The sequence below is a fragment of the Pocillopora damicornis genome, chromosome 4, assembly GCF_964200805.1.
Source record: "Pocillopora damicornis chromosome 4, jaPocDami1.2, whole genome shotgun sequence".
NCBI lineage: Eukaryota > Metazoa > Cnidaria > Anthozoa > Scleractinia > Pocilloporidae > Pocillopora > Pocillopora damicornis.
In genome coordinates, this window is record NC_142673.1 from 26,855,252 (window position 1) to 26,872,198 (window position 16,947).

A 16,947-nucleotide genomic window follows, 5' to 3' on the forward strand; every position below is an offset into this window, starting at 1 on the left:
TCTAGAACCAGTTTTATTAGAAGAAAGTGAAAGCACTCTTTCTACCTCTATCGCTAGAGAACCGGTCTGAAAACTTACAAACGGCGCATGATGTTCAGCACAATCCTTTCTACAGGGTCGGCCAGGGTTTTTGGGTATTCGGTATTCAGGGGCGTTTTAAATCGGGTATACGGTATATTGCAGCTTAAATATGGGTATTCAGTATATCACTTTCTTTGAATTTCAGGTATAAAGTATTCAAAGCTTCGATTATTTTTGGGTATATTTGGAGGAATTTGGGGTATTTTGGGGTATTTTGTCGATTTTTTTTTCGGGTATATTGGTATTCCACTACCCCCCCTGGCCGACCCTGTTTCTAGATCGATGACGATTTTGAATTTTAGAGATGATGCAATTTGCGCGAATCAGTTCCTAAAATGATCATCAAAGTTTCGAGGAACAAGGGGGTGTAGCATGTACGTGGCATAATGTGAAAGAACCACATTTCTTCCGACGTGGTCTTGAGACGTAATATAAGTCCACCAACAAAACCTCTTCTTCAAAGTTCGATTTGTCTCTTCAGTCAGATGTCAGTTAAGAGCCATTCAATTTCAAGAACAGTGTTCAGGATGAAGAGTCTTCTCCTATTCTTTGTACTCGTGGTAATAAGTGGTAGAAGTGAAGGTTCATGGTTAATGAGCCAACCCTTCGATGATTTTGGGTGAGTGCAGTATTTAAGTTTTTTTTTTTTTTCCCTCCACGACACCGTCCAATGGTAAATCTCATGGCAGGTTTATGAGAATACCTATCATTTATTGTTTAGCTGTCCGACCAGATCTGTAGATTTGTTGCCAAATTGCTTTAATCGGGACTGCCTGACCGTATCTAAGAAACCCTCAGTCATAATTATCTATGCAACTGAATTGGTAAAGCAATTGGGGACACTCAGATTTTAATTGACTGGTTTTATTTGTTGACCTTGACGAGATGTTTGGCAGTTACATCCCACAACCAGATCCCATCGAGTTATTTTTAAGAGTTTGACAGCTTACGGTGGAAAAATTGAAAACCCAAGTTTTCACAAGGTCTTCAAAATTTACTAACTAGGGAATGTCGCAATAAATAATCTTCTCTTAGCGCATATTGTTGTGCAACCATAATCTCAAACTCTTATTATCTAGAAGGGACCTCAAAACTCTTCCTCACACCCTGTTGTTCTGGAACTTCCGGACTCTCCTTCCCGTTCCCGGGACATCGAATTCCTTGTAAAACACCGTGATGCGTGTGAATATCTTTCGTTATCGCAGATTGTGGCACAGAAATAACTTTCTTGACTTTGTCAACTGGGATCCGTTCGAAGACGATCCGTTGGAAACGGCCTTTTTCCACAACCAAGATCCTTATTTTCCAAGAATACACAGAACAATTGGTGCCAGTCATAGTCCAGTTTTCGTACCCGTTTCTCGTGAAACGAAATGGCGAGGACGTTTTCAAACTAGTCTTGGACGTCAATGGATTCGATCCGAATGAACTTTCGTTGAAACTAGCCGGTCGTGAGCTCCTTATCAAGGGCGCTCACTCTTGCAACAGGAAAACACAGATTTCTTGTTTCCAACGGACATCCTGCTGGCGTCGCACACTCCCAGACGATGTGGATCTAAAATCTATAAGAGCAAAGTTGTCCCAGCCAACCATTCTAGAAATCGAGGCCAAAAAGCTGAAGGAAAACGAACGTGACGTACGGATTGACTGTCTGGATAGTTTGGGTGATCAGTCACAGAGAAACAGTAAGACGAACAGTCGGTTTGACGAGACGAGGTCCATTCAAAGACGAGATGACAGTGTAAAAACTTTTCAGGAAATGGATGAGGCTACAGTTGAGGTAGTTCCGGATGACAATGTAGAAAGTGACTCCCAGTGAAGCGAAATTTCGTGGACAGTATAATAGGTGACAATGAAATCAGTTGTTTTTAATGGTTTTTCCTTAATAGAGCTGTTTTTCAATTGAGTTTTGAAAGAAATCCACGATTAATTTGGTTTTGCTTAACTACGCTCTATGATTGGTCCAGAAACCTCGTGCCACCTCAACCAATCAGACTCAATACTAACGTCAATCCTGATTTGGACTCTCGCGTTTTCCCGCGTTTATTATAGTTTGCTTGTTTTCACTGAGTTTTAATTGGCTAATGATAATGTCAATCTTCCCTCCGATTGGCAGTTGTAGTTACTTTGGTTTCAGTTTTTCCCGCCACTTGTTAAGAATTGTTCTAAAAATAGAGCCTCCCCCCCCCCCTCCCCCACGACTGATCTGTGATCTTAGATCGGTGTGCTGCTGTTGACGTTGAATATGGGGCACTTCGAAATAACTCTAAGATTTCCTGAACGTTGATAAAATTAAAAACTAAAAAAAAAAGATGCATATCTGCATAACGTTAAGGCAAGACTAAAATACAAATCCTGGCAAAGCATCATTCTTCAGCATGATCAGAATTATTTAGATGTCAGATGTGAGACGAATCTCTTGTAAGCTACGTTGGTAAACAGGCTAAAATCGATTTGGTGTCAAACTTAAAATTCAAAAAGGCCGGGGATGTGAACTGAAACTCTTTATCTTCCCAGCTGTGTTCTGAAGGGGAAGTTTCCGGCTGCTTTGAGCGCGATGACATGAGAGGGGTCCCAGGAGATACATGTTCTCTGTGGACACCTATGACACCGTGCATGTGGTGGTATGGGGGGTAAACGCCCCCCTCAGGAGTGGCAGCGCCCAAAGGAGGAAAGGGTTGATGTGCTGTGACGGGACCAAAACCCAAGCTTCCAGAGAGAAGTTTTTGTATGGGATTAAAAGGTTCCTCAGTGTATGACTCGTCAGTTGGCCGCTGTAATATCTTGAAGACCGGCGTACCCTCCTTTTCACTCGCAACTGGAGAAGAACGGTGAGCTAAATTTTCTTCTAGCAAAGCTTGATAATCTGAAGAGAATGAAATATTGTCTTTTGCATTGGACTTGACAGTAGGACTTAACAGGAACTTAAACAGTATGAGATGTCATAACACATCAACGTTTTCAAGGTTACGGAACTTTTACGCTTTACGTGAAATATACATCTGTGCATGTGTACATAAGAAGTACTTTAACTGGATAGTAGTAATTTTGATCAAGACTAAGTATCGTCTCCTTCTAGGCTGTTCTTTGGAATATCACGCAACACTCCACCAAGCGTTGCGTGACATTCCAAAGAACGGCCGCTAAGGAGACTAGTGCCTTTTCTTTTGCCTTTTTTCGTTGGCGCTCGGTAGACCAAGAAAAGACAGGCTAGCAGACTAAGAAAAATTCGCATAACCTCTAAATTGCATGTCATGCAAATAGATTTCCGAAACACATTGCGTGATATGTGCATTGAGGTGACGCAACACTCGAGTGACAATCGAGATACAATGGTTCCAACGTTTCAATACCTTTCGGTGTACTTCCTCTCTGTTGCATGTGATGATATCGCAGGGGGTGATTTAGATCGTGTTGCAATTGGAATTTCTCCTGTTGTTGCTTTCTTCTTCTTTCCACAGCAGCGCGTTTCTGTTCTTGCTCTAAGCGTTGCTCTTCTTTAGCGAGTAGGTTCTGAAGTTGAGCATTCCTCGACGTTTCCGAAGCAACCGGCTCAGGATTGGGTTTATTTGCTTCTTTAAGTCGCGCCGATATCCATTTCCGCAGGTTCCTGTGGGAATAATTTGAAATCCTCAATTAACAATACTTAAAATTAGCGCCTGCGGATTTCCTAGCAAATACACGTGTTAATAAGGTATCTTCCCCTTTAAAATTCCCGAAACACCCCTTTATTCCACTGTGTATCCCACCACGGTTTATTATACTATTACTAACCCCCATTAGAAAGCCTGTTTAAGGCCCTCAGTCGATGGAGGAGAGTGAAAAATAAAGCCAAAGGGGCTTATGGGTTGTCAACCATTTTATGCGTGCCTACTTTTCTGCTCGTTTCCATTGACTGAGAGCCTTGTCCTTACGAGCCATTAAGCGCTCATTATTTCTGTGGGAGCCTGAAAGGAAAAGGAAAGTCTCCTGGGGTGTGTTGACCTTCACGATTCACCTTTCGCGCTTTAATCAAACTAAGAACAACTGATAGGAGGTAAGTATGATTAAGGACCCGTTTCCCTGAAGCCCCAATAACTTTACGGCCCGATGTAATATTCCTAGATCTAATACCACGGAATAACAATGCTGGTCTTCGCTCAAACACCAGTCCATCCTGTTTCTTTTCCTGACATGTTTATCTCAAAAATGAAAGAAACATGGCCAACAAAAATCTGCCTTCCGGGTCTGTTTTCAGGAAATGGGTTCCTGGCTTTCTTTTTCCTGGTATCAACTTTAAACGGATCCAAGTCAAGACATTTAAAACAAGAGAACTTGACAGAATACGAATACAATTTTTTTCCCGGGTTGATTGAGTTATAATTTCAACTAGTAACTGTCAGGAGGAAAAATCCATTGTTTATCATGCCTTACTTTACAAACGGAATAACCATGTAGAAAGCACTTGGATTTAGTCCCAGGTTTTCTCGGCAAACGGTATCTTTCTTGTGAGCGGGAAGATTGTCTATGTAAAACCACTGTATGTGCTAAAGCAAAGGAAATAAAAGACTTACATGTATTCACTGAGCTCCTTAAACATTGTAAGTGTAAATCACAACACAGTTAAGTCATAATTTAAAGAAGATTCACTTGGGAACACATTGCAGAGGTTTCCTCGGACTGCTGCATAGAACTGCAAACTTGCATGTCAGTCTTGAACACAGGGTATGTAAAAAACTTTAAATGAGGTTAATATATTTTCACCTTAATCTCTCCTCTTGTAAGTGGCTGGAACACTGTTTTCTCAGGGACTCCAGGGACAACATACAATCTAATCTGTAAAGTTTGAAAGGAGGCCACAGTGTGACTAAATGATAACATAATTGATTGTCTGATTAACTGTCTGATTTGATGCCTCATTGTCTAACTTTGTCTGAGTGACACACTGACTTACTATCTGTCTGCCTTCTGAATGACTAGCTGACTCACTGCCCAACTGAATAAATCACCGACAGATTGACTAATTAATGCACTTACAGTTGAATGGTAAGATAGAGACAGTAGGCAGACTGTAGTTCTACAGAACATAGTTTTCTACAATTCATTAGAGAGGAAAGATACTGATCCATTGTGTGTTTTACTACATGCATTGACTTGCTTCATCTTGCATACAGTCACAATTACTACAATAACATCTAAAAGCTTTTCATATGACTTTGCACCTGATGATCCTGGAAGTTGTGTTCAAAATAAGTGTCTGGGTCTGCATAAAATCTCATCTCAAATCCAGTCTCCTCTAATACCTGTGGAAACATTGTTCAAAAATTATCATAAAGAAATGGATTACTCAATGCTTTGGTATGAAATACTGATGGCCAATGAACATCATGCTTGACAAGTTTACTCACCTCTCTAACAGCACAATCAAATCCTGATTCATCCTTATTAACCTTTCCTTTAGGAAAACCCCAACTTTTTGACGAGAATGACTGCACTAACACACACTTGGAGAAAAAGAACAAAGTGAACTTAGTGATGCTACAGGCACTTCACAGTAATCTTAAGTTTCAATTTTAAAATTAAGTTAACTCCATCTAACATTAAGAAAAAGTTTTTGTTCCATAAAATTTTCTTACAAGTAACTATTCAACTGAGTTTATTACTTAAATCAGGGTTGGTAGTAGCATATTATTTAAAGTCATTATGATTAAATTGTTTCTTTGTCTTATGTTATAATAAGTGTAAACTGTAATGTGTGGAATGCCACTTCTGTTCACTTGTTAAATAAAATTATGATACTTAAGTATGATGAATATGAAAAAGAAAATCATCAGGAAACAAGAAAGGACGTCAGGCAGAGTGAGTTACAGTGGCACTGTGTTGATTTTTATAATTTACAATTAACAAAAATAAATGTTACCTTGTCCAGGCTTTGATTCAACAATATTGCTCCATAGACAGGAACACTGTACTTGTACTTCTTCCAGTTCTCAAAAATTTTGTCAATATTTTCCCCAGTTTTATTGAGAAATGGAAACTGTTCAAAAAGTAACCATGTTAAGGTACAAGTTGGAAAATTAGTTCACAATAAGCTTGTTATGATAAAACAGTACAAACTACCTGTATTAAATCTGGCTCTTTTCAGTAAAGATGACAGTGTCTGCCACTGCGAACTGTTTATACGAATTTTCAAATGATCAGGCGAGACCTGTGGGACATATTTGTTGGATATTCAATAGTGGAGCACTGTCTAGATCTTGTTTCGAAATCGAAAAAGGCAGCGATGACTCATAACCCCCAAAAAAACTGGATATCGAAAGCTCCTTGGAAGAAATACAAATATCAAGTTCAAAAATAACATTAATTGTGACAAAAACAGTTAACAAAAGGATATTTATTCTCGTAAAATCCTTAAGACCACAGGTTGGGAGATCTGGTCGCTCCTGTCGGTAGAAGTCGACGTAAAACCAATGCGCTGTCTCAATCTGAAAGCACAACCGAACGACATCTTTCCTTTCTTCTTCCGGTATGTTGATTAAGAAACGGCTTTTGAAAGAAAGAATAAAGTCGTTGATGGTAACAACAGGACAACAAAGCAGGATAATAACATCTTTTTGAGCCTACCTGCATAACTCCTCTAAAACGGTTTGTGGAATAATTGAATTAGAAGGTATGACGGGAGAGTCAGGTTCGACGTCTCGTTCGGACGCCATATTTAAAATATCTGGCCTCGTTATCGCAAGACGAAGCGGAAGTGAGTAGGAGGGACTGGGAAAGAGCTTAGCAGCCACGCTCTAAGCAGTATGGCGGACAAGTTGTGAAGTGTTTCTCGATCTTGAATCAATACAGTCACGGCATGGCTTACGGTTTCAAACTTCTCGTTTTGTTTTATTTCATTTCATTTCTGTATGGTGTTGGAATATTCCTTTTCACTCGCGGTTTTCTATTAAATCGGCTGATCTTCAATGACCTGAGTGACTGTTCAGAAGCTCCCGAAGTCATTCTGTTGTCGTCTGATCAAGAACTGTCGAATGCACGGAAATCTGAAGGCTGTTGGATGAAGAAGACGCACGAAAAAGCTGTGATACTAATAATTGATGCTCTACGCTATGATTTTGCACTGTACAACTCAAGCCTGGACGATGACAATGCGTTGCCTTACCAGAATAAATTAAAAGTCATCCATGAAGTGTTAGTGAGCTCTCCTCAACATGGAGCTCTGTTCAAATTTGTGGCTGATCCACCAACCACCACTATGCAGCGATTAAAGGCGCTCACTACTGGTAAGTTATTCTTTGCACCTGATTCGTGTAGTGTTCCAAAAAGCAATAGATATGATGTATACAGCTTTTCCACACTAACAACTTCAAAGAATGTGACCAATTTGCAATTTCTCCTTACCTGCTGGGTCCAGCTGTTCAAAGGAGGATAACGCTATCCATCAGATTAACCCTTTAACACCCATGAGTGACCAAGACAGAATTTCTCCTTAGAATATTAATACATTATCAAGCAGACAAGTGATGAGAATAAAGAATAATATTATTTAGGGGATTATTAGTTGATCCAAAAACAAATTCTCCAAACTAACATCACAAGAATTGTATGGGAGAGAGTACAGAGAATTACTAATGAGATCTTGGGAATTAAAAGGTTAAAAGCTATCCAGCAGATGAGTGTTAACAAAATGTACTGTGCTATCCACCGGTTAGAGATTTATCCAGTGGATAGCATTACACGTCCTTTGAACAAAAGTTTAAGTTTGTATTCGAGCCAATTTCTGCAAGCAGGGCTTATTCCAGTTTCTTAATGTAGCATGAAGGGACAAGGAGTATTACTACTCCCCTCAGGATGGGTCCCTCAGCATTTCGTCATGCTTCCCCAACAATTTACCAGTATTCATTTATATTCCTGGATGGAGAGAGGCACTGTGAAAGGAAAGTGTTTTGTTCAAGAACACAACACTTGAACCCAGACCTCTTGACCTGAAGTTCAATAAACTGACTTTAAGGTCACTGCGTCTCTGCAACTATACCTTTACAGTCCCTAACATCAGTCTTCATATTCTCCATACTGTTCTCTGTACATATACTAAGGTGCTGACAAGGAGAATTTGTCTAATAATCAAGGGTTCCTTTAGTTTGTGATCATTTCCTTTATTCTCCTGGCATTAATGTGTGATTCAGTGGTGATATTGTAAGGAGAAATTAGATTTGAAATCAAATTCCAAGAACCAACATAGTAATAAAAGTATATCAGACAGTGAGATTGAGTTGTTGTTGAGATCTTGGGAACAATTACATGTAGAGTGAAATTGTGACGTAGGGATGTTTATGCAGTTCTTTATTTCTTGCACATCCAGCTTTATCTATATTATTTTGCAGTTTTAAAATGATACTTTTGATATGTTGGCAAAAAAAAGTAATTTAAAAAAAAAATTTGGGAATTAATGATTCTTTTCTCAAACAAAAGGGTCATGAGTTTTGAGCTTATCCTTACTCTCATGTCAACAGGAAGTTTACCTACTTTTGTGGATGCAGGAAGTAATTTTGCCAGTTCAAATATCACAGAAGACAACATCATCTCACAGCTGATATCTCTGGAGAAGAACATAACTTTCATGGGGGATGACACTTGGAATAGTCTATTCCCTGACTCATTCCATAAGTCCTTTCCATTCCCATCATTTAATGTCATGGATCTTCATACTGTGGACAATGGTGTAATTGAACACTTGGTTCCAGAATTAAAGGAAAATGACTGGGATGTTCTCATTGGTCACTTTCTCGGAGTTGATCACTGTGGGCACAAATTTGGTCCCAATCATCCTGAAATGGCAGCTAAACTCACACAGATGGATTCTGTCCTGAGGTAGGGAGCATTTATTGCTTATGAAAGCAACCACCTCAAATCCTTTAAAATTAAACAGACAGATTTGCCAGTTTGGAAAGTGGCCTTACTTGGTGTGCTCAAAGTTGTGGAGAACATTGCTTTTCTATGTGTAGTGATTTTGTCTCGGATATCTGTAATCTGATATTTAGAGTAACATACACCATGCAATGTATTTATATGCATAGTGTGGTGCAAAAGTAAAGAAAGGGAAATTTGCTAAATTTCACATTTTCAGGGCCTCATTGTTGTAACTTTTGTAATGTGAATATCAGTTAGGCAATTCAAAATTTGTCAAATTTTTGGTTCATTTCTCTGCCATTGTACCCAAGATTTGATTAATTAAGTTGTCACTTGTGGATTTCAGCTTATCATCATACTTGCACAAAGGATTAAATTCTTCAAGACCAATTACAGTTCTCCACCCTTCACAAAACCAGCACTCCGAGTTACAATTCAAATTAGAGACAGTTTTTGAGAAGAGCCACTTCATGGATGTCCACTGCCAAATCCAATTAAGCATTTTTTTCTACCAGTTAGGTAACTTTGTTATTAATAGTGTCAGATGATAATTTTTTCAAATTTGGTTGTTTATTCAACATAATAAATCTTCAGTAGTTGGCCTCCCTAAAAATACAAATTGTTTCAATGCAATGAAAGGCTGGATAGATTTCAAATTGATATAAGGTATTCTTATACTACTTTTTGTGTTATGCCATACAGGTCTGTAATGGAGACTCTTGATGACAAAACATTATTGTTTGTGATGGGTGACCATGGTATGACCCGTACTGGTGACCATGGTGGTGACAGTGATGATGAGGTGGATGCAGCCCTTTTTGTTTATTCAACCAAACCTATATTGACGTGTAACATGAAAAAGGTAAGAAAAGGGATGATACAGTCCATAATGCATGTAAATAAATCATTCTCAATTTTGTTTTCACTATAGTCTTATTGAAATCCAAGTACCTTTTGTACAATCTCATTCGTCACTTTTTAGTCAACTCTTATGTGTTTTTTTTCTTTAATCAAAAATATAACATAGCTAGTTAATTTGTCTAATCAAATTTAATTGCGTGAGCATGCTTCATATTCCTATTGTGCACGCTCATGATGTCAGCAAACAAATCCCTCTAGAAAAAAAATTTTCCATCAGGTTGAAAATTTATAAAACAATTGTTTCATGCGTCAGCTGTGCGTTCATCGAGATATGAAGCACTTGGGAAGTTTGGAGAGCACTCAAGAAGCTAGAGTTGCTCTTACGCATCTTTCATGCTCTCCAAACTCCCGCATGCTTCATATCTTGATGAACGCACGCTAACGTATGAACCAATTGTTAAATAGTATAGGCAGTGGAAGATTTTGGTTGATTTCTTTAACCCATTTTACCCTAACATCAGCATGCATATTCTCTATACTGTTCTTTATACATTTCCAAAGGTGCTGACAAGAAGAGTTTGTTTAAAAATCAAGAACTTCTTTAGTTTATAACCATTTCTTTTATTTATTCTTGTGGCCTTCATGTTTGATTCAGGGGTGATGTTGTGAGAAGAAATTAAAAGTTAGTCATTCTTAGGGGTTAAAGGGTTAAAAAGAGCAAACTTAAACTGGCATTTCATATTTATTGAATTCAGTGTTAAGAAGTTTTCAATGTCATTGGTATTGCATACTTTTTCTCTCTGTAGCCCTTTTGAAAGTTTGTCTGGGCTAAAAACTTCTCTGAAATGTTGTGAGGTTTCCTGCCTCAAACTAACATTTTATTCCTAATGCCATTTGTGTTGTGGATTCCAATTTTCTTCTGTACACATGAGTATACATGAAATAATTTTGTAATTTGTAATTTTTGTCCAACACAGGAGAAAACTGCAACTGTTTCCCAGATAGACTTGGTCCCAACTCTCTCCCTGCTGTTAGGTATACCCATTCCATTTGGAAACCTGGGTACTATTATACCTGAGTTGTTCTGCCATGGAAGTACCTTGGACATTCACTCTCACCAAGCAAACAGTGAAAATGATATAATTGCACAGCAAGTGCTGGAATTGCTTCAAAGAAACACAGCTTTTGAACTGAATGCCAAGCAAGTCCACAAGTATCTCACAAAGTATGCCTCGATCTCGGGAGATATTCCTAGAGGCAAGTTAGAGGAGCTTGGGAAGATTTTACAAAATGCAACTGCACTGGTCTCTGAAGCTAAAGATTTGGTTGACAGCCTTGAGGGACATGGGGAAATGCTCAGAAAAGCCTCTGGAGAAGAACTAAAGCATCTCAGTGTTATATTATCTTCTGCCGAAAAATTTCATAGTGACTATTTGTCTGGTGCGAAAGTTCTCTGTCGGTCGATGTGGGCGAAGTTTGATCTGAACTCTATATTTGCGGGTATCTCTGTGATTTTTGTGGCTGTCGCTTTAGTTGTTTTAGCCCTTCTTAATTTCAGTGAAAACCGATTGTCTCTGCTGGTTTTAGTCCCGCTGATAGGCTTCATTATTGCATCTGCAGCGACATCCTGTGACTTTAATGTCATTATCGTAATACCACTATATATAGCATGCGCACTGCTGTTGGCAATGTTTGTTTTTCTTCAAAAGATGGTTCTGAAATACACCCAAGTAACAGCGAGTGGTTTTTTAAAAAAATTGTCATTAGACAACATTTTTGCCGCGTTGTTATGTTTACTTCAGTGCTGGGCTTCATTGTCAAACAGTTTTGTGGTGAACGAGGACAAGCTGATTGCCTTTTTCATTCAGTCTTTAATTGGAGTGAAATGTTTTCAAGCCATATGGAAAGTTTATCCCATCAATAACAGGAATCTCGTTCTAAGACATCATTTAAGGAGATTTTCCAAAAAGGACAAAAAGAGCGATATATCTGGATTCTTCCTCAGATTGTTTATAGCGTGGATAGCATTTGATATTGTCAACAGAACTGCCATAATGTTACGAGCTTGTCGAGAGGAGCAGTGGTCTTGTGTGCCAACAGATTTCCTTAAACCTCAGTCGACCTCCGCGGACAAGACCAACTTGGAAAGCAATCGATTTATTTTGACCATTTTATGCACTGGTATAATTCCTTTTTCACTTCGCCAGTGGCTTCGTTATCATGGAAATTTAAATGGCACAACGTTTATTGTTCTAAGTGTGAGGTATACTGTTCCCTTGGCTTTCATCTTCATGTGCGCTCACTGGATGCTGCAGATCGTTCCACAGAAGATGGCTACTGTCTTTCCAGAGATGCAGGTGTGGCAACAAATAATCTTTCCGCAGATTGTCTACTCTATGTGTATGGCAACAATTGCATGCGTTTTGTACTCACCCCTATATATCTACACCGTCTTTAAAAACGGAAGGAACTCTCTCAACGAAGGAGTGAAATCCTTGCAAGAGACTGGTGATAATTCCAGAATTATCCATGCTCTGGTCCGTGAAGTGAGACAGAATTGGAAGAGATTGGATGGAAAGAAAGTCTTGGCGGGAGAAGAGTGTGAGGACGATACAAACACGCCCATGGTGTATGGTCTTGGAACCGTATTTTCGTCGGCAATACTGGTTCTATTTGTTTCCGTTGGATTGCCTTTAATGATGTTGTTGGGCAACGGAATGGCTTTGTCTATTTCTCTGATCTTTTTCCACATCTTTTTGCTGTTGGAGATTCACGGATTGAGCCATGATGCAGAACCTGGCGATAGTGCTCGTGGAAACTCCGGTAAGTGCTACGGGGTGTATGTACAATTTTTGGGCACGTTATAAGCAAAGTTGTTCTGCTGTTAGCAAATGTTTGCTGTGAGTTTATTGAAATTAGAGGGAGCAGTAGACGAATGCTGACGATTTAACTCTGCTAAAACTCGCACTCTTATAAACCCATCAGAACAGTGAAGTAATTGATGTAATCAACAACGACTGACAACCGCTATCGGCCACTTTCCACTTTCTAGGTCTAGCCAAAATGCAAGAGAGAACTGAGCCTTGTTGATGTAAACGGAAAGCGAACGTCAACTCGCTTTAACTAAAACTAGGACTCGTGAGCCGTTCTACAGTACCGCTCAAAAGTAAGTTGACAGTCCCTCAATTCTCGAAGTTATCGAGTATCGAGCCTCGAGTCGAGTTTCAAGACATTCGAGTTGAGTATCGAGACCCTCGAAACTCGGTTCGTGACACGAGAAGTTGGGAATCAAGGAAGAGCGAGTCGAGACTGTCAACTTACTTTTGAGCAGTATTCTACCTCGTGTGCCTTCAATCTTTGAAGAATAGCTGATTATTATTTCCCCAGCACCCCTGTGCAGTTCGCGATAAGTCTTTTAGTCCCACTGAGGGACTAAACGTAGGGAACGTAGACTAGCCTTGCTCAAAAGACAGGGTAAACTCGCTGAGAACAACTTCTACGAGTTCTGAAAACTGACCGGTCTCATTTACGGAGAGAACGGTCTGATCAACTAGTTCTCACAAATTTCTCTATTTGTAGACACCTCATTCAGCGTGGTAGTACTGTGGTATTTCATGTCGTCATATTACTTCTACTGCACTGGTCACCAGGCCACCATTCCGTCCATCCGCTTTGAAGCTGCTTTTGTTGGCTTCCCAGGAGACATGAGAAATATTGTGATACCAGGTGAAGCATAAACCTCAAAACTTAGCTCATTTTGATTTCATTCGGCGCCAGAAAAATTAGTGAACTAAATTGAAATCGTCTCTTTCTCGCGTAAAGCAAAATGAAACCTGTATTAACCGCCGCTTCCCTACAACGGAGCCGTTTCTTGTCTTTTGTTTGTTTGTTTTTTTTCACGGCCGACGGTTCGTACGTTTTAACTTCTGCACAACGACTGCCTCTTCTTGACGGCAAGGCCCACTTTAGCGTGTCCCAATCGCAAAGTTTTACGAAAATTTTAGTGCCGACGTGTAAAATGAGACGAATCAATGATGCTGTTATTTTGGGCGACAGTATTGTTTGCTGTGTTTGTGAGTTTTCCTCTCTTTTATAGATAACTTCTTTCTATTCTTATTGTAGGTCTCCTTATACTGCTGAATACTTTCTCTGGTCCAGTCCTTTTCGCCTTGGGTCTTCCACTCCTTCTCTTTTGGCCTCAAATACAAAACAGGCTCCTAGGAACTCGCAGCAAAAATAGCCCTCAACCAAGCAAAGGAGAGTTTGATTGGATTGAAAGTCCTGAACTGTTAAGAACTCGGATGTTTCGGCTCTTAGTCACTTACCAGACCCTCCACGGCCTCAAGGTTCGTTTTAACTTAGTACTCAAAACTTTTGTTGCACAGGTTTTCGCCAGTTTGATCGAACGGTTGGAGCAGTGTCAGTATCTCAGCAACTGCACACCTACCTCTCCCTTGACCCAACAGTCGACTGATAACAAGTTAGGGTTTAATGTTGGCTTAGGGGAGGGGTAAGTGCTTAGTTGCTCAGATACTGAGCATACCTGATACCAACGGTTAAAAGAACTGCAACAATTACAGCTTATTGTATTTATGTTCTTGTAAATAAGACTTTTTATGGTGAGAAAATAAAAAGAAAATGAAACTACTTGATATTTGATTCTGAAGCAACAACACTGAGAAAAGTGTAGATATAAAAATGAACTCAGTCATACGTTTAACTGTAAGGTTTAGCAAAAGGGTTGTATTTTTAGGCGTAAAGAACAGCGTCACGAAATTAAAAAATCTGGGGTTCGTAGATTTGTAATTTTTACCAGTGTGACCCTAAACACCCTATCGTCAGTGCGCACAAGGAAAATTTGTTGAACAATCAAGAGCTTTATCAGTTGTAATCAGTGGAGAAATTAGATACTAGTCACTCTTACGGTTTAAAGGGTTAATTTTCATTGCCTTATCTATGAATTGATTTATTTACTGTCTATTTATTTTCTGATTTATTTATTTATTTATTTATTTACAGCTCCTGGCTACTTGTTGTTCTGCTGCGGTCCACCGCCGTCATCTTATGGTGTGGAAGATTTTTGCGCCTCGATTTGTGTTTGAAGGTGTCTCGTTCCTTTTAATCACGGTGGTGTTATGCTTCAGTTATCTTGTGGTTCTCAGAATTGATCAGTCTTTGCGAAGCTGGTTCAAGAATCTTGAGGAGTCTCGTAAATGGAAGCCGAAGAAAATTTAACTTCGTAACCTGACCCCAACAATCATTGGAACCAAGCATTTTTTGACTTACCTTTCCAAACAGAAACCTGTGGATCAGTGAATAATGAATAAAGTAAACAAATATTTAAGTGATACATTTGAGAAAATTTTCGCCAGCAATGAAATTTTGGTCGCTAGAAAAGGGAGAAAAGGACTTTTTGTACAATACTGTAAAAGACCTACGACAAATGTCTTTTCTGATAGTGACAGTCTGGAACACTGGCGTATTTTTTTTAGTTTAGTTATGGTAATTTCTTCAACATTTTGACGATGAATCAAGTTAGATTGTTACTGAAAACTCTCTCTCCATGAGTAGCGCTACAGTTGTCGTAGGTAATATATTATAAGATATTGCCTTCAAGTGCAGGTGACAAGTAAGACTACGAGCAGTCCTTTTTTTTTTGCGAAATCCGTTGCGCGAGTGACAAAAAGTCACCGAAAAAATAAAATTGATGTTAGTGCGTTGCTCGGAACTCTTAAAGTAAGGCGCACGAAAAGTAAGTGAGTCTTGCGACAGATTTCGCCGGAAAGGAGATACTGCTCGTAGTCTGGTGACATCTTCAACTGTAATTTCTTGTGGTTATCAACCACGCACGAAATAAATAAGAGTTCCTATTTTTGTCTTTTTAGTTTTCGTTTGTATACCGCTTGCAGGTATCAAACAGGTTTAATTGTTATTCATTTATTTTATATTATTTCCGTTTTTCAGCGAAGTTTAAACCCCATTCACACCAGCAAAATATGTTTAGTTGAATCGGGCTCAACTGAATGAAAATCAGGAACGGAGAAATGAAAAACTTAATTTTCTATTCAAATTACCAATAATTTGTATGATCAATGTGCAACAGAAGTCGAAAAACATCGATTTTAGGCAGCTGCTATGAGGAAGAAACTTTTAAACCGTCCTTAACAAAACAGCTTTTAAACATGCTTAAGCTTTGGTGCGAGTGGAGTGTAAATCAGCGCTCGGAGAGGTATAATTTGGGGGATGGGGGGGGGGAGTCGGGGGATTTGGTTGTGTCACGATTAAAATTTACCTGATCCCTCATAAGGTTCTGCAACACTCTTATGGTCCCCCTTCAATGGCAGTTAGTTAGCAGCAAGTTTTCCCTAGTCCTCCGATTCTACTCTGTTAGCAATGACTGATCCGCCCTTTCGTTTCCCCTGAAAACCATGTGAACCCCCTAAAATCCTACGCCGATCTTCTTCCACCCCCATTTCCCCCCCCCCCCCCCCGCTCCTCAGGCCATAAATAAAGACTGCTCCCTTATCATTTAGCATATACTGTTTCCATTGCACTCAATTACTACTGAATTTTTTTTGGCACTATTAAATGCAAACCAAATCTTTGCTCAAACCCAGCGTCTCATGGGGGTTCATGCATGGTTAATTTTATCGTTAAGATTCATCAGAATTCCGAATCGGGAAACTTCGATATTGAAGCAAAATTGCTTTCTTTACTTTTTATATTTGGCAGAATCGAAACAGCTCAGTCTAGTTTGCTAGATCACAATTTCAATCCTTATCCTTTAAGCCATAAGAGTGACTGGATTCTAATTTCTCATTGCAGTGTCACCCTTTAATCAAAGGTAAAGGTCATGAGAATAAAAAAAAAGATCATTAATTTTCTGTAGATCATGATTGTCAGACAAATTCTCCTTGTCTGTACCAGCGGAGATGTAAAGAGAACAGTAGGGAGAATATAAATATCCATTTAGGAAAGTTTTTTTTGCGTCCTTTTCTTTGTTTTTGTTTTTTTAACTCACTTTTCATTATTTTCCCCAAAAGCAACTAGGATTAGCTAGGAGGATTACATTAAGAAAAACCCATCCCCCCCCCCCCAAAAAAAAAGCGTTATACC

The 16,947-nt window shown here is 39.2% G+C and overlaps 2 protein-coding genes and 1 non-coding gene across 3 annotated transcripts; 2 read left to right on the forward strand and 1 right to left on the reverse strand.

Moving 5' to 3' along the window:
- Positions 1 to 446: 446 nt before the first annotated feature.
- LOC113667382 (uncharacterized) lies at positions 447 to 2,026 on the forward strand. Its single transcript, XR_016186199.1, has 2 exons — positions 447 to 700; positions 1,287 to 2,026. It is a non-coding gene; the product is annotated as an uncharacterized LOC113667382 (transcript).
- Positions 2,027 to 2,096: 70 nt separating this feature from the next.
- Positions 2,097 to 6,794, reverse strand: LOC113667380 (m7GpppN-mRNA hydrolase). The gene is made up of 9 exons (XM_027183198.2): positions 6,685 to 6,794; positions 6,455 to 6,606; positions 5,981 to 6,108; positions 5,469 to 5,564; positions 5,283 to 5,363; positions 4,825 to 4,896; positions 4,495 to 4,607; positions 3,435 to 3,691; positions 2,097 to 2,947 (listed from the first exon to the last, which is right to left on the reverse strand). The coding sequence occupies exons 1-9, from the start codon at positions 6,771 to 6,773 to the stop codon at positions 2,508 to 2,510; spliced, it is 1,428 nt and encodes a 475-aa protein (XP_027038999.2). The 5' UTR covers positions 6,774 to 6,794; the 3' UTR covers positions 2,097 to 2,507.
- A 54-nt stretch (positions 6,795 to 6,848) lies between these two features.
- Positions 6,849 to 15,701, forward strand: LOC113667389 (GPI ethanolamine phosphate transferase 3, catalytic subunit). Its single transcript, XM_027183204.2, has 7 exons — positions 6,849 to 7,343; positions 8,574 to 8,931; positions 9,673 to 9,832; positions 10,809 to 12,654; positions 13,411 to 13,557; positions 13,954 to 14,177; positions 14,851 to 15,701. The coding sequence occupies exons 1-7, from the start codon at positions 6,917 to 6,919 to the stop codon at positions 15,064 to 15,066; spliced, it is 3,378 nt and encodes a 1,125-aa protein (XP_027039005.2). The 5' UTR covers positions 6,849 to 6,916; the 3' UTR covers positions 15,067 to 15,701.
- Positions 15,702 to 16,947: the final 1,246 nt, after the last annotated feature.